The 20,986-nt window shown below is 42.1% G+C and overlaps 1 protein-coding gene across 2 annotated transcripts in view; it reads right to left on the bottom strand.

Moving 5' to 3' along the window:
- Positions 1–20,986, bottom strand: part of NMNAT3 (nicotinamide nucleotide adenylyltransferase 3) — a 125,996-nt gene that overhangs the window by 11,815 nt on the left and 93,195 nt on the right. The window contains exon 3 of one of the 2 annotated variants that reach the window (XM_049867401.1): positions 2,366–2,549. In XM_049867401.1, the coding sequence (XP_049723358.1) occupies positions 2,366–2,549 (184 nt within the window). Of the gene's footprint in view, positions 1–2,359; positions 2,550–20,986 lie in introns of both variants that reach the window. The other variant, XM_049867402.1, reaches the window with a different exon arrangement.

Here is a 20,986-nt window from a genome sequence, read left to right as displayed (position 1 = left end):
GGATACTAAGTGGAGCAAAAGGTGGGACAGTTTTCTACCATGCTTCTGAAACTACCTGACTACAATTTTAACCAAATTTTTAAAATCTTAAATAAAATGCATTTGATAATTTCAAGAAAATGTTAGTAGTCAAATTTTATAATTCAATGAACACATTTTGGAGAGGAAGCTCACTCTAAATAATGAAAACGTTTTCTTAACGAGCCATCTTATACAACTGTGTTGAATATTTATATCGAAGATTCTCAACCTTGGTTGCATAAAATATATCATCTGGGGACCTTTAACAAAACACACACACACACCCATGTCTACCCCAGACGGATCAGAATCTCTGAGAGGTGAGGATTTTTAAAGAGCTTCCCAGGAGATTCCTACAGCCAGGTTGAGACCACTGGCTAGATGAATCTCAGCTCCAACCATCAGCCTGATTCAGACAGTTGGTGCCTGAGACTGTAAAGTTAACCCCAGCCACCCATTAGAATGCTCAGGGGAGCCCTTAAAAATCCCAGTGATGCCCCACCCTGACCAATTCCATCTGGTCTCTTGATGATAGCCAGGCATTAGTACTTGGGGATTCCAGTCTGCAGCCAGCATTGAGAAGCACTGAACTAAGAGATACAGTAAAAAAATAGAGAATGCCTTCAGCGAAATCTCCGCTCACCCTGTATCGTGCAGCAGTGGTGCTAGTCACATGACGTAGCACCGGGGTCAGCGCCCATCTATCCACAAATGACTAAATGGCTCTGAGGATAAATGATGAGCCAGTGCTAGGAACACAGGGAAGGCACCTAACATTATTAAGCACTTACCATAAACCAGGTGTTTGGCCGGCATCGTCTCATTTAATTTCCACTGCATCCCAGTGAAGTAGGTGATGTCATCCCTGTCTTAGTAGGTGAGGGACCGAGGCTCAGTGAGGCTAAATCACTTCGATCACGTCACTTAGCTAGCAAATTTGGCTCTGAAGCCCTGTACCCTCAGCCACCCTGCCTCTCATAAGGTGGCAGAGAAAAAAATGTCTGTTTCTGGCTCCACATTAAAGCTAAATGACTTGTTGGCTTATCTATGGCTTTGCTTCTATCCCCCTCTGTGAGCCTAGATAAATAAGAGATGACTACATGCCTTGTTCTGAAAGGATGATCTAGGTGTCAATTTATTCCTTACATAATTTTCATTGTAAGGTTCTTTTGCTTACACCAATGGGTGGTTAAAAAAAAAAAAAAAGGTAGCATGTACCCTAAATAATTATTTCCTATTTCTTCTCCTTTTAATTTGGTAATAGGTTCTGAAGCAGCATTGTGACTGAATATTTCCAGTCAGTTCTTTCTAGCATAAAAGGCAAGTCACAGGAACCAGGAATGGAGACTACAAGGCTAAGTCACTCCCAAGTGACTCTGACGATGAGTAAAAAGTGAAAGCCAAAACGGATTATGAAGAGGCCTGCCAATTATTCGACCAGGTGCCTTGTTCTCTAACAATCCTTGTGCTTCAAAATAGACAAAAGACATGGCCCACAATTTGCAGTCCCTTCCAGCAGAGTTGCTTGCTGTGACTGACGGGTGGGCCTGGCTTACCTCACAGCTCTGACAGCTGGGGGTGGTGGGCTTGTGGATCCCACAGGTGAGACCTGCTTCTCTGGTAACCTCCACTTAAAGGTTCCCAGACACAAGTCAGTAGTAATATATCTCCCTAGTGTACAGGGTCTTTTAAACAGTTACCTTACTAATGCGGAATACTAACAGCAATTCCAAAAGAAAAAAATCCTGAGTACCTATGTTTAGATGTATAGTGTATTTTTTTTTCTTCCTATTTTAAATAAAAGTCTGAATTTGTAGAACCCAGGACTTGTACCATTAGAAAAAGTGGCTTATTATCTAAATTCAGTTTTCAACCTAGGCCGTGATGATGTAATAATAAAAGGTTGCCTTTCGTAAATATTATGTGGTCTGGGTCACATGAAAAGTTATTTACATTTTTTAATCCCCCTTAAGTTTCATTGTCCTCATTTTGCATGTGAGAATGTCTCTCAGAGAAGTTAAGTCACTTGCCTATAGCCTACACAGCTAGTAAGTGGTGGTCCTGGAGCCTTAGTGCTACAGCTCTGCAATAAGAGTGGGCATTTCTACAGGGTGCGTCCTGACCCTGGACTGAGGGCAGTAGGTTTGTAACTTCTTTTGCTCAGGAACCTCCCTGAGAATGGGAATCTATTGGTTTCTCTCCTGAAGATGAAACATTTCTTGGTTTTGGCTGAGAAGGTCTGGACAAAGTCCCACTCAGCTCTCAGCCCCTGCCTTTCACCTGTGGGCCCTGCAGATGCCTCCCTTGGCCCCTGGTCCTCACATGAGAAGACACCCACCGTTACCTCAGCACCTTCACTGTCTCCATCCACTGCGCCTGCTCACTCTCCCAGGGGTCCACCCGGATCCAGTCAGATGTCTGTAGCGCCAGCTGAGCCATGGCCACCCGGTGCTGGGCTGCTGTGAGGTCTTTCTTCCCGTACTTGTCATTGACAGGGGAGATGATGCCTGCGATCACCTGGTACACACCTAGGCAAGGGAAAGCAGTGACACTCTACACACAGAAGCTTGCCACCTGCCAGCCTTGAAGTCAGCCAGGTGCTAAAAGTCTCTTGCCTCGTCCTGAGTGGGAGCAGACCCTGGCATTCTCTCCTGGGTCTGCCAGCTCCCTTAAACAATGGCAAAGTTGCTACCTCAGGGACCATGAACCTCTCCTCCAGAGTCTTCTACAGGAGAAGCACTTCACCGAGAGGAGCGCTGTGGAGTGGAGCTCAGGCCAGGCTCCGGACAGCAAAGTGCACCATTAGGGTCAGAATGTGTTTGAAGACCATCATGACATCCTCCCGGGGCACCACTGTGGGACACAGTTCATGTGGTTATTTAGCACAAATGGGATTTTGTAGATCAAAGATGAAGGGATGGGGCCTAGCATGAGCTGGGCTTGGTGGATGATGGAACATAAATTACCTATAGGCAAGCACCATTGACTTTGGCTGCATGTGGCATGCTGCTAAGGGACCAGGAAGGCCTACTTTCCTAGACTGGAATAGACAAATGCGAGGCTGGTTCACGATGCTGCATGGCTTAGGGGCTGGAGAATGGGGCATTTTAAACTAGAGCTACAGTGATGTTGAGGAAGCTACAGAGAACTTCCACCGTGGGAAGAGCACAGCTAGGGCTCAGAGCCTCAGGTGGGAGCTCCAGGTCCGTCACTCACTAGGATGCCTTAGGCAAATTACCAAGTTATTAAAAAAAAAAAAAAACAACTTAGACATTTGAACTTCAGTTTTCCCATCTGTAAAATGGGATAATACTTGGCAGGATCTTGCTGTAAGGGTGAACTTAAATAACGTTTATGCAGTGGGATACTATTTTGACTTAGTATATAATGTATTTCTTCATAAAATTTTATTATGAAATATAGCGGGCACATAACCCCAAACCCGTTGCTGTCGATTCCAATTCATAGTGACCCTATAGGAAACAGCAGAACCATCCCATAGAGTTTCCAAGGAGCGCCTGGTGGGTTTGAACTACCGACTGTTTGGTTAGCAGCTGTACCACTTAACTACTATATCACCAGGGTTTCCACAGAGTTGGCAGTGGTGGGATTCGAAACCATACCCCCGCAGAGACTGGAGCCTTAATCCAGGTTCCTTAGACCATTCGGCCATGCTACCGTACAGCAGGCACACAGAAGAGCATAAAGCACACTCAGTGTGCAAACAGTTATAAAATATATCCTGTTTCAACCATCATCAAGTGAGGTACAGAACACTTCTGAAACCCCGGAAGTTCCCTATCATATCCCCCACTCTGATGGGAGGTAATCACTATCTTTACTTTCATGATATCAGTTCCCTTGCTTTCCTTTATAGCTCTACCACATAGTTGCCTATCCTTAAAAAGCAGATTTGTTTGCCTGTTTTTGAAAGTTTTATAAATATGTAGAATCATACTGTATTCTCTTGTTACGTCTTTTCACATTAGGTAAATAAAATTCAGGTAGTCCATCCCGTTCTATTGCTGTATTATATTCTTTTGTATGACTGTATATCAAATAATTGAGCTAGTCTATTCTTGATGGGCTTGGTATGACGCGGGGTTTGGACAGTTACAAATGATGCTGCCATGAAAAGCCTTGCACATGTCTCCCTGTGCACACAGGCACACATTCCGCTAGGACCCATGCCTAAGAGTGAAACTGCTGGGTCGCGAAGCAGATTTGTTTCAGCTTCCTTCCACATGATGGAAGTTTTCTGTCAATACTCTTTTTCGGTGGTGGCAGACACAATGCTACGCGTTCACTAAGACCTGCTTACAGTTTCCTCTTCCTGGGCATACCGGAAGCTAATGTTTCCCAGTTTCCCTTGAAACTGGGTTGGGTTTATCTGATTTGACAGAGTTGTGGTCAATGGGACGTGGGTGGAAGTGATGTACGGCTCATCCAGGCTTGGCCATAAAAATTCTTGCATGATCCCCTAGCTCTCTCGCAGTGAATCCGGAATCCACATTTTAAGACGGGAAAGCCACAAGATGGGGCCTAGTGGAATCCTTGAGACACTGCTTAGAAGGAAACTGCCCTGTAGATCTTCAGAACCCGCATGGGATTTATCTTAGGAGAGATAAACTTTGATGTGGTAGGCCACTGAGAATTGGGCAATTTGTTATTGCAGCCTAGACTATCCTGACAAATGTGTTACTTTGTAAGACACTCCCTGCTGTTATGGATTGAACCCCATCCTCCAATACCTGTGTTGTAAATCCTAAACCCCTACACCTGTACATGCAATTCATTTGGGAATAGGACTTTCTCTGTTACATTAATGAGACTGTGTCATGTGTATTTTAAATTAATCACCTTTGAGATATAAAAAGAGCAGATTAGGCCCAGAGAAGTAAGGACAAACTGGGGAAGATAGATGCCACGAGGAGATCACCAAGGAACCAAGGAACAGAGTGGAAAAGAGACAAGGACCTTCCGCCAGAGCCCAGAGAAAATCTCCCTCTTGAATTCAAACTTCTAGCCTCTTAACTACGAGAAAATAAATTTGTTTGTTAAAGCCACCCACTTGTGGTATTTCTGTCACAGCAGCACCAAGAAACAAAGACACCTGCTATCCCTAGTTAAGAGCTTTTGTCATAAATGCATGCTGAATTTTTATTAAATGTGTCTTTCTGTAACTCTTGAAATGATAGTGTGATTTTTCTCTGTTATTCAGCTAATATGCTGTTGTTACCTGCTGTTGAGCCAGCAGATTGTGATCCATAGGGTTTTCACTGGCTAATTTTTCAGAAGTAGTCAGCCAGGCCTTTCTTCCTAGTCCATCTTAGTCTGGAAACTTGCTTAAATCTGGTCAGCACTGGAACTACACGCAAGCTTCCACTGACAGACTAGCTGAACTGCACTGGCCAGGAATCGAACCTGGGTCTCTTGCATGGAAGGCAAGAATTCTACCAGTGAACCACCACTGTCCTCACAATGAATTACATTGGTTAATTTTCTAATCTTAAACTAACATGGCATTCCTGAGATAAGCCTGATGTATTATCTTCTTTATGTACTGATGGGTTCACTTTGCTAACATTTTTAAAGGAAGTAACACATGTCTGTAATTTTCCTTTCTCTTTCTGTCCTAGTCAGGTTTTGGTATCAACGTTATGCTAGTCTCATGAAATGAGGTGGGGAGTTCTCCTTTTACTATACCCTAAAAGAGCTTGTGGAGGATTGGAATAATATTTTTTTCTTGTGTTTGGTAGAACTCACCAGTGAAATCTCATGATGCTGAAGCTTAATTTGGGTGAAAAAATTTTGACTATTGATTTAGTTTCTCTAATGGTTGTAAGGTGATTCAGGTTTTTTATTTCTTTACTACAATTTTTGGCAACTTATATTTTTCTGTGATTTTATCCATTACATTTAAAATTTGAAATTTATTGGCATAAGGTTGTTCATAATATTCTCTTATTTGTTTAATGTCTGTAGTATCTGTAGTGATGTCCTTTTTTCATCCCTAATGTTGATTCTGTCTCCTTTCCTTTTCTTTGCTCAATACTGGTCAAGTTGGTCATTTTACTAGTCTTTTCAAAGAACCAACATTTGGTTTTATTAATCTTCTCTGCTGGATTTTATTTCCTATTTCATCAATTTGTTATTTTTATTAATTCCATTTTCCTACATTCTTTGGGGGTTGTTTTGCTGTCCTTTTCCTAACTCCCTCCAATGGATGATCAGCTAATTAATTTGCACTTTATCTTATTTCCTAATTTCCTAATATGCACATTTCAGGCTATAAAATTTACCTCTAAGCATGTCTTTATTTGTATCCCACAAGTTTTGATATGCAGTGTTTTCATGATCATTCAGTTTAAAAAATTATCTAATTTCCATTATGATACTGTTTGTGATCCATGAGTTATTTAGACGCATTTTTCTTTATTACCAAACATATGGGGGATTTTTCTTTCTTTCTTTCTTTTTTGTTATTAATTTCTAGTTTAGTTGCATTGTGATCAGGTTTGGAAACCCCTGGGTGGGTTTATACTCTGTGTTCCACCTGAAATTTCTCTGCAGCCATACAAAACAGCACCAGTAGAGGAGAAATGGCAGTGTGGCATGTACAGATCCCCCTCAGCTTCACTTGGGATAGATGTGCATAGCATTTCCCAGAAACCCTGGTGGCATAGTGGTTAAGTGCTATGGCTATTAACCAAAAGGTCAGCAGTTCGAATCCACCAGGTGCTCCTTGGAAACTGTATGGGGCAGTTCTACTTTGTCCTATAGGGTCACTATGAGTCAGAATTGACTCAATGGCAATGGGATTTTTTTGAGTTTATTCACAAAAATCGTGGCTCAGGAGCAAGTTGAGTTGTTGTAGAAAGCAAAGTAAGTTACATTTCTGCACATCTGAGTCCCAGCACGTAAAATCAACCCCCTTGTTCAATACATACTTCTCTTTTCCTTTTCAAAAGAAGTGGGGGCTGGGAGAACTAACTCTTACTGGATGCCTACTCTTTTGGGCAATTTACCTTTAAATTTAACCTTACATTAATCTCTGTTTTACAGTTGAGAAATCCTGGGGTGGCACGGAGGACAGGGCTCCTCCAGGTAGCTGTGCTGGGCATTTTGGATACCCATGTGTCACCTGTGATGGTTTAGCTCATCTTGACAAGGCAGGTCGAGCACTGAGAAATCAACACTTTGTTATATAACTCAGGAGAGGAGAGTCAATAAAAATAAAAATTTGAGCTAAAAATGAAAAAGGAGGCCAAGAATAATCCCACTAATCTCTTCTTCCCACCCTCCGAATGGTCACCTGAGTCCCATTCAGGCTTTTCCCCTTCCCCACAACTCTAGTGTTGCTTCTGTGAAACCATGGCCTCTCATTCCTTCTACCTTCTCCCCTCTCCCCTCATTAGATGCAGGTACTTCTCCTGTGCCCCCACTGCTGCCCAGACATACCTGCTGCCCAGACATACCAGACATCTCAGTACCATATGATAATGATTTGCTTACTTTTGTCTTTCCCAGGAGACTGATTGGTCCTTCAGGAGAGCCTATCTTTTCATTCCTGGTAACATTTCTAGAACATCACTTAGCAGGAAGCATATGGTAGCTTTATCTTGGGGTTTTCAAAGTAGTACATAGCTACCAGTTGAACATTGTAGACAGAACACCTTATTTATCTCCACCCCCTCTAGAAGCCCTAACAAAATGACAATAAAGGAATTAAAGAGAGTGGAAAAGGAGACAATAGTGGATAGTAGATAGAAAAGGTCAATAAAATTTTGGAAGCTGGAGAACTGATGAACACGTGGTAAAAGGACAAGTATAGGCTGCAAGCAGGGACAGCAACAAGAAGCAAGTGGATTGGCATATCTGAATTCCAGAGGGGCACAGGAACTGGAGGAGAAAGTAATCTCTCCAGGTCGGGGTGCGGGAAGGCCTGAAGATAGAAGGACTAGTTGAGAGTTTGTCTACAGAGTCCTGAGATCCACTCTCAGCCCTCAATTGCCTACTTTAGTCTCCCATCCTGGAAGAAGGCCAGAAGTCTGCTTTTTGCTGAGGTTGGATCAGAGAGGCCCCTGCTGCCTGACTCCCAGATACAGGTTCAGGTAAGGTCAGGGTTAGGTACCATCCTTAAGACAGGAGGATTAAGTTTGGCTCCCAGAATACCAGAGTAGAGGATGTCTCTCTGGAAACAGGCCCATCCAGGAGAAGAGGCCTATAGCTATTGACTATCATCTGTCTTTGAACTATGGCCTGATCCATATACCTACATGCCCAGTGCTTCCAGTCAACATTTTAGAGCCTGTCTTGTAATGGACAGCCTAAGAGGGGACATATTTTAGAAAGGTACTTAATATGAAAGACAGAGACAAAAATAATCACCAGGAGAAAAGAAATTCAGCAGAAGCGATGCAAAGAGCAAAAGAAAATTTCAAGAAACTCCATATAACACTGTCAGAAAGGTAAGAGATGATATCAAATCCATGAAACAAGAATGGGATGCTTTATAAAGGAACAATCAGAAAACAACAAGGAGCTCTTGGAAACTAAAATTATTCACCCACTCAAGTATTTGCTGACTGTCTATTACGTGCCAGGTACTAGGGAAATACAAAAGCCTGGAACCCATTGCCGCTGAGTTGATTCTGACTCATAGAGACCCTATATGACAGAGTAGAATTGCCCCAAAGGGTTTCCAAGGCTGTAAATCTTTACAAGAGCAGGCTGTCACATCTTTCACATACAGTGGTAATAAAACAGACCTATTCTTGCCCTCATGGAGTTTATAATCTGGTGGATAACAGCAGCAATAAAATCAATTAGTAGAAGAATTGGAAAATAAATTTGAGGAAATCATATGCTGAAAAGAAGATAAAATTAAAAGATCGATTTTTCTGATGGTTCAACATCTAAGTAACAGAAATTCCTGAAAGCAAACAGAAAAACAGAGGGAGGGAATTATCAAAGAAATAATACAAATATTTTCTCAGACCAGGTTTTCAGTCTCAAAAGTCTTCTGATTGCCCAGCACTTTGAAGAGATCAAGATTCAAATGATGGCAAAATATTACAAAATTTCATACCACCAGGTTTAAAGAGAAGATCCTAGAAGCTTCCAGAGAGAAAATCGAGGTGAATGTACAGGACTGGGAACCAGAAGAGCAACCCTGGAATCCAGAAGAGAGTGGAGAAATGTCTTTAAAGCATTGAAGGAGAATAATTTCCCACCCAGAATTCTATATCCAGCCAAACTGCTAATCAATTAGAACAGGAGTCAGCAAGCTTTTTCTATTAAGAGCTAGACGGTACAATTTTAGGCTTTGTGGGCCACACACAGTCTTTGTTGCATGTTCTTTAAAGATGTAAAAACCATTTGATGCTATTTGCAGGCCATACACGAACGGCAGGATATAGTTTACTCACCCCTGAAATGGAGTAAATTGGAATAAAGTTGTGTTTATATATGCAAGTTGTCAGGAAATTTACTCTCAAACATTCTTTCTCAGAAAGCTGGTGGAGGATGCACTCCACCAAAACAAGAGAGTAACTCAAAGAAGTGGAAGGCATGGGACCAGAGAAACAAGCATTGTGAATCAGCAGATAGGCAAATGGAATCCCCAGGAAAACAGTAAAGGGGAGTCCCAGAATGACAGCTGTGTAGCAGGCATAGAGAATCAGCTGTCCAGGTAGAAGCTGGAGAACAGAAACAATATAAAACAGACAGATTACCTGATGAGTTTGCCTATATAAAGAGTTTTAGAGATCTTTTGGAAGATTTAGGACTGAATTAAGGATAGGTATTTTTTTTTTATAAGGAATCCAAGGAAAGGAATAAATGAAACAGTTATTAAGTATAAGAAAACCAAGTTTATATATGAGAGGTAATGGAATCATAGAGTACCGCATGGTTCAGTTATAAACACTATTTAAAACCAAAACCAAACCTGTTGCTATAGAGTCAATTCCAACTCATAGGGACCCTATAGGACAGAGCAGAACTGCCCCAGAGGGTTTCCAAAGAGCAGCTGGTGGATTTGAACTGCTGATCTTTTGGTTAGCAGCCAAGCTCTTAACCACTGTGTCACCAGGGCTCCAGACACTATTTACACAGACATAAATTTAAACAATAAACACTGATTTAACTAAATGTTGTGAACTAATCAACTTGGGGGCATATGGTGGAAGTTGGGGTTCTGGGGTGGAAGTGGAGCATGAGTTTAAGGGTGATGGTGTGAGAAGGCTAAGGGTTCACTTTTCATAACTGAATGACGGTAGATCATATCAAAATGGAAAAAGCCTGAAACAACAGTATAAGCTTATTATTTAGAAATAGTGTCAAATACCAGAGAAAACAGCTGAAAAAGACAAGTAATTGCTCTGGAAACCAGGCATCAGGGCTGAGGAAGAATGGAACAAATAACACTATAAGCCTTTGTCTTAGTTATCTTGTGTTGCTATAACAGAAATAGCACAAATGGATGGCCTTTTTTAACAGAAATTAATTTTCTTACTGGCTCGAAGCCCAAATTCAGAGCTCCGGCTCTAGGGGAAGGCTTTCTTCCTCTGTGGGCTCTGGAGAAAGGTCCTTGTCTCTCTGAACTTCTACTCCTGGGCGATCTTCATGCGGCTTGGCATCTTTCTTCCCCCATCTCCACTTGCTTGCTTATCCTAATCTCTTTTATATCTCAAAAGAGATTGACTCAAGATATACCCTACACAACTCCTGCCTCCTTAATATAACAAAGACAGCCCATTCCCAAATGAGATTATAACCACTGGCTTAGAAGTTAGGATTTATAACACATATTTTGGGGGGACACAATTCAATCCATAACAGCCATATAGTATATTTCATTTTATATATCTATGCATATACATGGAAACCCTGGTGGCGTAGTAGTTAAATGCTACAGCTGCTAACCAAAGGGTCGGCAGTTTGAATTCACCAGCTCTTCCTTGGAAATCTATGGGGCAGTTCTACCCTGTCCTATAGGGTTGCTATGAGTCAGAATTGACTTGATGGCAATGGGTTTGGGTTTTTTTTGGTTTATACATATACATATATATTCATGTTGATGTTATTATGTGCCATCAAGTGATTTTGACTCACAACAACTCCATGTGTTGCATGGTAGAACTGCCCCATAGGGTTTTCTAGGCTGTAATCTTTACAGGAGCAGATTGTCAGGTCTTTTCTCTCTTGGAGCTGCTGATGGCTTCGAACTGCTGACCTTTCGATTAGTAGCTAAGCACTTAAGCATTGTATCACCTGGGCTCCTCACACACACACGTATAATACTCTGATAAAAGTGAAAATAAATTTAAAAATTAATGCTCATTGTAGAAATACTGAAGAATACTGGTGAGTATAAATGATCAAAAATTAACAAAATATATCTAAATGGCTAATGCTGTTTGTATTTTGGTTCATTTTCTTCTGTATATTTTTCTTCATGTAATGTAAATTCAATTTTGTGTCTTTTTTATTTGTTGTTGTTAGGTGCCATCAAGTCAATTTTCGACTCATAGCGACCCCATGTGACAGAGTAAAACTGCTCTAGAGAGTTTTCTTGGTTGTAATCTTTACGGAAGCAGACTGCCAGGTCTTTCTCCAAGGAGCCACTGGGTGGGTTCGAACCACCAACTTTCAGTTAGCATTGGAGTGCTTAACCGTTGTGCCACCAGGTCTCCTTCTTTTTTATTTAGATTGGGCAATAAGCATTTTTTTCATTAACACTCTAGGAGATGTAATGGCAATTACAAAAAATAAAAATAACTTTTTTGGTGGTAGAATCCGTATATGGTGACTATCTGTGTAGATGCATCTCAGTTGCAAGCTTTAGGTAATTTTTAAAGATAAATTATTAGAAAGAAAAATTACTGGCTTGAACATTTTGGGGGCTTTTGCTACATCCCATCAGGCTACTTTTTAGGAGTTCTGAACAAGGAGACAGGGCCGCCAGCAGAGTATGAGAGGGCCATCTCATCCCACACAGCCGGTATTGGACATATTTATTTAAAAACATTATTGTCAATTTGTAGGAACTTTCTGTCGTTTAAAATTCGCATTTAAAAATTACTTATGCAACTGATTTTCTCTTACCAGTAAAGCCAGTTGCTGTCCAGTCAGTTCCAACTCAGGGCTCCTCCATGTGTGTCAGAGTAACTGTGCTGTACGGGGTTTTCAATGGCTGATTTTTCAGAAGTAGATCTCCAGGTCTTTCTTTCAAGGCATCTCTGGGTGGACTCAAACCTCATTTTTCCATTAGCAGCTGAGCACACTAACTGCCTGCACTACCCAGGAATTCATTATCTATTAGATATTTATATTTCTCATTTTGTGAACTTGCTGCTCACATTCTTTACCCATTTATCTACTGAGATGTACAAACTCTTTTGAACAAGTATATTAAATGTCTGCCTGTTGAGTTTGTGTGGCAACTGTATAAAAAGGATCCTCTTCCAAATCATGGACCTTTTCTTCCAGCTCCTGTTAAAAAATCATGTCTGGGTTTTAGTCCAACTAAGACACTTCTCCTCTGTCTTAGTCATCTAGTGCTGCTATAACAGAAATACCACAAGTGGAAGGCTTTAACAAAGAGAAATTTATTTCCTCACAGTAAAGTAGGCTAAAAGTCCAAAATCAGAGCGTCAGCTCCAGGGGAAAGGCATTCTCTCTCTGTTGGCCTTCTTATCAATGTTCCCCCGGACTAGGAGCTTCTCTGAGCAGGAACCCCTGGTCTAAAGGACACGCTCTGCTCCCGGTGCTTCTTTCTTCATAGTATGAGGTCCTCTTGTCTCTCTGCTAGCGTCTCTCTTTTATATCTCAAGAGATTGTCTCAAGACACAATCCAATCTTGTAGATTGAGTCCTGCCTCACTACCATAACTGCTGCCCATCCTCCCTCATTAACATCATAGAGGCAGGATTTACAACATATAGGAAAATTACACAATACCGGGAATCACAGCCCAGCCAAATTGATAACACACATTTTTGGGGGGACATAATTCAATCCATGACACCCTCCCCAATGCAAAGTAAAGCCTCCAATCTTTATCTCATGGATAATTTCTTTAATTGTCATTGTTCTCTGCCTGCTCTATTCTCTTGCTTCGATTCTCTATGTCTCCTCTCTCTAGTAATTTTCATCTCCTTATCTTTTCTTGAGTTCTGGAAGAAGTCCTTGGACTGGTGTTTTAATTCTCTGTTTTAGCTGCAGAAGTATCCTTCCTGCTGCCCGTCTCCTTTGAGCACTGACTGGGCAATTCTATGTTTCACTCCAAAATCATTTCACTTTCCTCACACTGCTCTTTTTTTATGACAGTCTGTTCCTTTGCTATTATCACATTTTCCTTTTTAATCTCATTGAGAAGCAGAGATGTAAAAATTTTTCATCTTCCTCTTAAATGGAGGGTGACTTGCCCTGAATCTGTAGGCTGGTACATTTTTTAGCACTGCAATATCCTCTCAAGCAGAGGGTCAGCTAAAATGAGGGAAACCCTCAATGAGATGGATTGGCACAAGAGCCACAACAATGGGCTTAAACACACCAAAGATCGTGAAGATGGTCCAGGGCCGGGCAAAATTTGGTTCTGTGATACAAAAGGTCTCCGTGAGTTGGAGCCAACTCAACAACTAACAACATCTTCTCATACAACTTGTGACTTTTCTTGACAGTTCGTCCTCCTCCAGGGAGGTCTATCTGTCTAGTGTGGGCTGCACGGTTGCCATGTCAGAGCCCAGGTTGGTCCCTGTTTAATTATTTCATCGCAGCAATAGGATAAAGGCAACATTTAGGTTTATTGTAATTTTTTCTTTGCACCTTAGGTTTATTGTAATTTTTCTTTGCACCATTACACTCGTTTGTGTAATGGGTCAAGAGAAATAGCCATTGACACGGAATTCTCTATGCAAAGGGTTTACCCTTAGTATTTTATTGTCTTAAATATATGAGGTAAGAAATAAAATTGTTTTTTTTCCCCCAAATAGTGTGACTGTCCCATTTCCTTTTATTAAATAATCTGTCTCAATCCCCACTGATTTTTTGTTTTCCATTATCATATATTATCTTTTTATATAGACTTTATCTTCTATTATGCTGTCTGGAGTCAGTATCACACTCATTTAATCACTTTTATTTTATACTACATTTTAATATTTGGGAGAACTTTCTGAGCACCTCATTATTTTTCCAGAAGAACCTCAGGATACTTTTCTCAAGTTAAAACATTAAGAAAAATACCCACTGGCGTTTTCACTAGGAAGTCAGTCAATACATGACCACTTTCCATGAAGAGCTGGTCATATTTCCATTAGTCAAGTATTACGGCAGAGGGGCCAAGCTGCTTGCCTGGGTGCCATTCACGTTCCTGGTTCACGTTAGCCCTGGGTATGTGTGTGCCTTGCTGTTTCTGCTGTCAGTGGGTCTTCCCCCTGCCCTCTGTTTTATTATACATATATTTTCATTATAGTGTATTTAACCGTTGTACAGGAAACCCTGTACTTGGATCGGTTTATTTTGAATCTGGGCTGCCTTATTGTTATGGATTGAATTGTGTTTCCCCAAATACGTGTTGGAATCCTAACTCCTGTATCCGTGGATGAAATCCTATTTGGAAATAGAGTTTTCTTTGTTATGTCAATGAGGCCATACCAGTATAGGGTGTGTCCTAAAACTAATCACTTCCCAGTGACAAAAAAAGCAGATTAGACACAAAGGAACACACACATGGAAGACAGACGCCATGTGAGGATTATCTACAAGCCAAGGGACCATGGAATGACCAGGGCTTCCAACAAGGAATGAATCGACCCAGCCAAGACCTTGATTTGGACCTTTAGCTTCCAGAACTGTGAGAAAATAACTTTGTTCTTTGAAGCCACTCACTTGTGGTATTTCTGTTATAGCAGCACTCAGAAACTAAGACACATACTGAACTTATAAGTTTTTTGAATGCTTCTCCTGAATTTTCTAGGGATACAGTACCAACATCTGCAAATAAAGAAAATGGAGTCTTCTTTCTATAGTTGTATTTCTGATGTTTGACTGAAGCCACTGGAAAATAATAGTGGTGAGTAGGTATTCTTATTTATTTCCTTGCTTTTGTGGGAATGTTTCTGACACGTAATACCATGATGTAGCATGCTAGGGAAGGCTCCTAACAGATCTAATTTACTAAGAGCTTTTTAAAAAAATCCCCGAGTGGGAGTTGGATTTTATTGAATGACTTTTAAGTGTGTATTGAGGTGGTGGTTTATTAAGACAAATACCTCGCCTTAGTAATGCAATATATTAATAAATATTTTTATAGTATATTATCCTTGAATACCTGGGATAAATTCTACCTGGTCATGTTGAATTATTCATTTATTAGCTCTCTGATAACCTCCTACTTTATGTGGATATTTTTGCATCGAAGATTATACTGTTAAACACTAGCCGTAATGCCACAATATCCTTATTCAATTTTCTTTGTGCTAGAAAATAGCTATGGTGGATTGAATTATTGGTCCCAATTCCTCTCTTTGCTATTATAGTATCACACATCCACACCTCGGCCACAGCTTCACAATGGGTGGAAGGTACACCTCAATGTCCGTTGACTTTGGGCTTGGCCATGAGATTTGCTGTGGCCCATGGGATATTAGCAGATGTGATGCAAGCAGGAGCTTAAAACTTGTTTGCTTGTTGGGGCTTGCACTCCTGTGCCTCTGGCATCACCTTGAGAATACATGATGTAGCCACTGCCCTTCCTAGTCTCCTAGACCCTAGATGACAAGGCGAGAAACACAACTGACCCACAGAGCGTTCTCAAGAAACAAACTTCTTGTGCTATTGATATTTTGTGGTTGTTTTTTATGCAGCTGAAACTGATGGATATAATATCAACAAACAAAAAAGTGTGTGGATGCTATTTTCAAGACCTGAGTATTTTAAACTAGTGAGAATTAGGTGAGAGAACATATGAACAGTTGCTGGTACTCAGCTGGTGCTCAGAAATTGTTACTCTCTCCACTCATCAGCCTGGCAAACATAGCAGAGAGGGAATTGTGGCAGATTGTATTAGGTAGGGCCACAACACTATCTCCCATCCCACATGCTCTTTTAGAACTTGGCCACTCCTCCATCAATAGGTGAATTTCATGCTCCTCCCCTTGGAACTGGGCACATATTTGTGACTGCCTTAACCAATGGCGCAGCCCTGGTGGTGCAATGGTTAAGAGCTCGGCTACTAACCAAAAGGTCGGCAGTTTGAATCTACCATTTGCTCCTTGGACACCCTATGGAGCAGTTCTGGTCTATCCTATAAGGGTCACTATGAGTTGGAATTGATTCAATGGCAGTGGGTTTGGTTTTTGGGTTTAACCAATGGCAGAAGTGATACTATGTGATTTCCAAGGCTAAGCCATAAAAATGTCATGCATTTATGATTTCATGACATCTTCTCTTAAAACTCAACTGCCATGCTGTGAAAGCCCAAACTAGCCTAGGCAGAGAGGCCTACAGCCTATTCAGAGAGGCCATGTGTAGGAATGCAGATCAATGGTCCAGCTGCCATCCCAGCAGATGGCCAGCATCAGCTACCTCACATGTAAATGGAAAAGTCTCCAGATAATTCCTGCCCCTGTCAATTTACTCTCTGTCTTTGAGTCTTCCTAGCTGATGCCTTAGATATCATGGAGCACTGACAAAGCACTCTCCCACCCCCTTGTGCTCTGTCCAAATTCCTGACCCACCAAATCTGTTAGCATAACAAAATGGTCAATTAACAATAAGTCTAGGTTGGTTTGTTATGCAATAACTGGAGCAGGATCAGAGGTTCAGAAAGGTCACAGGATTTTCCAGTGGTTAGCCAGTTGCCATCAAGTGGGTTTCGATTTACAGTGCCTCCCTAAGGCTCAGAGTAGAACTGTGTTCCTCCACAGAGTTTTCAATGCCTTTTTTTTTGGAAGTAGACCTTCCAGTCCTGTCTTCCTAGGTGCCTCTGGGTGGACTTGAACCTCCAAGCTTTTGGTTAACAGCCAAGAGTGTTAACAGTTTGCACCACCCAGGGACTCCTTCTAGTGGTTACTGTACCAGGAAACAAACAGAATTGGGATTTGAACCCAAGTTTGCCTATACTTTTTCTATTGCACTCTACTGATGACAGAAAGTGACTCTGGAGAGGTGGTGACTAAGCTAGCCATAGCTAAGAAGCCACCCCCACCCTATCTGTGTAGCCCCAAACCAGGCCACTCTGGGGTATGATGGAGAAACTTTCCCTTCCCTCCCTCCACCCTCTCTAGAGCTGACGTGAACAAATGAGATCATCTCGCCTAGCAAGACTGGGCTTCAACAAGATGTTTCTACTGCTTAAAATGCTAGCAGCCTCACAAACCGTGAAGCAAAGACTTAACAGCATTCCAAACTGTGAAGGCTTCATTATTCCCTCTGAGAATGCCTTACTGCATTTATTAGCATTTTATTAAAAAAATCACCATACATATTTAAAACAAAGCTACACTTGTCAAAACAATTGAGAAACGTGTTAGCTAATGCTCCGCCTTGGGTAGTCTGCAGCACAGGTTAATTTCCTAATTTTCCTCTTCCCTCTTCCAGACTTCAGTTCCAGGGCTTTTGCTGGGAGAAGCTCAACGTCTCCACAGGCAAAGCCATGGTCTGCCCCTTACTCCATTTGTGGATCCTTTCATCCGTTTGCTTCTTTCTTTGGTTGTGTTGGCTGAAAAGCACCCTGGGAAACAGGTGCTAGGAAGGCAAAACGTTTGAAGAAAGAGCAGGAGCAACTGTTGTAAGTGCTGTTGGGAATCAAGTAAACAAGGAAAGGAAGCCAGGACGATGATATAAAACCAAAACCCATTGCCAATGAGCCGATTCCGACTCATGGCAATCTCATGATAAGTAAGTTGGGAAAAAAAAAGACCAGAATGTCAACAGAATGGATATGCATGCCTTTTAAAAGAGATTATTGTGATTAAACGTGGTCTCTAAGCTTGCCTGGAAAACATGGTCTGGCTGAAGCTATTGAGGATTGGAGGCTGTTTTGGCACCCTTCTCCGGATTTTCTTCATCGGATTTCAAGCTTATTGGATAAGTTTAGTATTTTGTTTTCTCTTCAGCCAGAGCTCTCTTAGCCCTCATGGTCCAAATGAACTTGAGGCAGTCTATTTATTGTTCTGTTCTTTGCCCTGCTGGCCAGAGTGCCCTCCAATTTCAAAAGACACTGCATACCTAGATCTCAGAAGCCGGTGGGTGGAAGGGAGTAGAACAGCCTCAGGTAGTTCCATTACCCAGGAGTAGAATTTCGACCCTCTGGAACCTTGAGGGCCTGATGGGACTAGGGGGGCCATTACTATTCACCCGCCCTCCCTCCTCGGTGCCCTCCGAGTCTTCTGTTCCTCTGTCTACCCTTGACTCCCTCCATTCTTTTGGTGCACAGAACCTTCCTTTCAATTAGCAAGCTCTTCCTGCACACTACAAAGCCCCCTCAGGTCCCCAGAATCTTTCAATGCACAAGCTTGTCAGTGTGCGGTTTCTGTTTCTTCCATTTCTTTGTGTGTGACTTCTTAAAACGTGACAAAATAAACAAACGAGCAGTGTTTCATAGGGTTTAAACTCCCTCTCCGATCCTGAATAGAAAGGCCTGTTTTGTTTCCTTGTTCTCCCGCCCTACTCTCCATAAATCATCTTCGCCTTTCAGGCACTTGGCACTGGTCAGCTGGTCTTCTGTTTGAGCAGGATGAGGCCTCCCCATTGGTGGCTGATTCTGTGGGATTCTACACACTTTCAGGATATCAGAACCTTTTTCTCTTGCATGCCTCTGTCTTCCACCATTAACTCCCAGCTATGTAGAATTGACACCTTTGAATTATGCGGTTGGTGAAGAATATTGAACACACCATGGACTGCCAGAAGAATGAACAAATCTGTCTTGGAAGAAGTATAGCCAGAATGCTCCTTAGAAGCAAGGATGGGCAGACCTCGTCTCACATACTTTGGACATGTTATCAGGAGGGGCCAGTCCCTGGAGAAGATCATCATGCTTGGTAGAGGGTGAGCAAAAAGAGGGGAGATCCTCAACAAGATGGATTGACACAGTGGCTGCAACCATGGGTTCAAGCATAGCAATGATTGTGAGAATGGCACAGGATGAGGTATGTTTCGTTCTGTTCTACACAGGGTTGCTATAAGTCGGAATCAACTTGATGGCACCTGACAACAACATGTCTCTCCATCTGATGAATGGAATTAGTGTCCTTTCAGAGTACATTGGTTTTCAAAAGAATTCACTGGTATTCCCAAATGCCAGGATCTCATGACTTCTCAGAAACTCATGGAGGTTTACAACCCAGCAGGAACTTCACACAAGAAAAAAGCAGGGCTTCCAACAGGTTCGAACCAGTTCAGTCATGGCTGACGAAGTGATACCAGAACAGATCTGAATTTTTACAATTTGGGTGATACAGAATGGTAACCAGAATGGGAAAAATTATAGGTTGAAGCCCTGGAATGGGAGACTGAGAAAAGGCATAGTGATCCCTTTCAAGAGCCTGATGAGTGAGACTGGATTACTGGCAGGACTGTGGAGAGCAACGCCTCGTTGTTGGCTGCCATCTCTGAGCGCGGCACCACTGTTTCCGACTCTGCAAAACCTAATAGGCAAGAGATCTGGTTGATAAGCAACGTGTATGCTGCCCTTGTTTTCTAAGAGGAAGAGTAAGTTTCTAGCAGAGCTTGGACTTGTAATTTTTTTCCATCCCAGCTACTGTTTCAGTCCACCCAAATTCTAAAAATTTGGGTGTGTTCTGGCGTCGCTTCCTCAGTCATGACTGAACCAGAAAGAATCAGTTGAAAGCCCTGGAAGAAAGGCAGTGGGGGGCAGGTTGTAATTGGGCAATTGTGGCTCAGTATGCAGCCCACTGAAGGCTTCGTGGGAAACAGCTCAAAATACTGGCTTGGGCACCCTCTGCAAGTGGAATCTACACAAAGCAGCCCTGTTCACTACTGACAAATAACCAGGCCTGGGCGATACGTCACTTTAACTGTCCTCTCAAGACTGACTGTGTCTTGGCAGGAACTTGGGGTCAAGTGGGCAGAGGCCAATCTGAGCATGAGACTCAGGTTCTGATATTTATGGGCTGTGTGACCTGGGAAAAATTACTTAACCTCTCTGCACCCCTGCCTCTTCACCTGAATAATGAGAGTAATACCATGGGCTGGTGTGAGAATCAACTGGGCTAGCACAGGAGACAAAGACCAGTTCAGGGGCAGACACACGGTCACAGAGTACACTAGAAATATCATCGAATCTGAATTCTCCCCTACCTAACCATCGTTCTTGTTTTTGGTACAAACACCATTTTTCTTCTGAAGACAAGAGGAGGCCCATTCATTTATTTAGCAAATATTCTGGCATACACCTAAAGCTAGGTAGTGCATCAATAGGAGTCTCTGGGTGGCACAAATGGTTAAGTGCTAGGCTATTAACTGAAAGGCTGGTGGTTCAAACTCACCCTGAGGTACACTGGAAGAAAGGCCTGGCGATCTATTTCTGGAAGGCCACAGTCATTGAAAACCTTACAAAGCGCAGTTCTATTCTGACGTATCTGGGGTCACCTTCAGTTGGAACTGACTCCATGGCAGCTGGTTTTCAGTCCTGTGGGGAGACAGACAGCCACCATGTGGGTGACTGCTGCTAGGACAGAGGTATACAAAGGAAGCTTCTGGAATCCAGGAGGGGCCCTGAACAGGTTGGAGCAGGTTTCTCAAGGAGGGGACATCTACACTGACTCACGTAGGATGTAGAAGGCAGATAGCGACCTGAAGAAAGGTGAAGCCTTGTTAATCAAATCAATTCTTTCCACTTTAACTGTATTGAAAAGAGACTTTTTTTTTTTTATATCTTCAGAACAATTGAAGCTTGATGACTCCTTGATTCTGCACTAATATCCTTGCC

The sequence above is a fragment of the Elephas maximus genome, chromosome 23, assembly GCF_024166365.1.
Source record: "Elephas maximus indicus isolate mEleMax1 chromosome 23, mEleMax1 primary haplotype, whole genome shotgun sequence".
Classification (NCBI taxonomy): Eukaryota; Metazoa; Chordata; class Mammalia; order Proboscidea; family Elephantidae; genus Elephas; species Elephas maximus.
The sequence above is the reverse complement of the archived record's forward strand: the minus strand, read 5'-3'. Positions and strand labels throughout refer to the sequence as shown.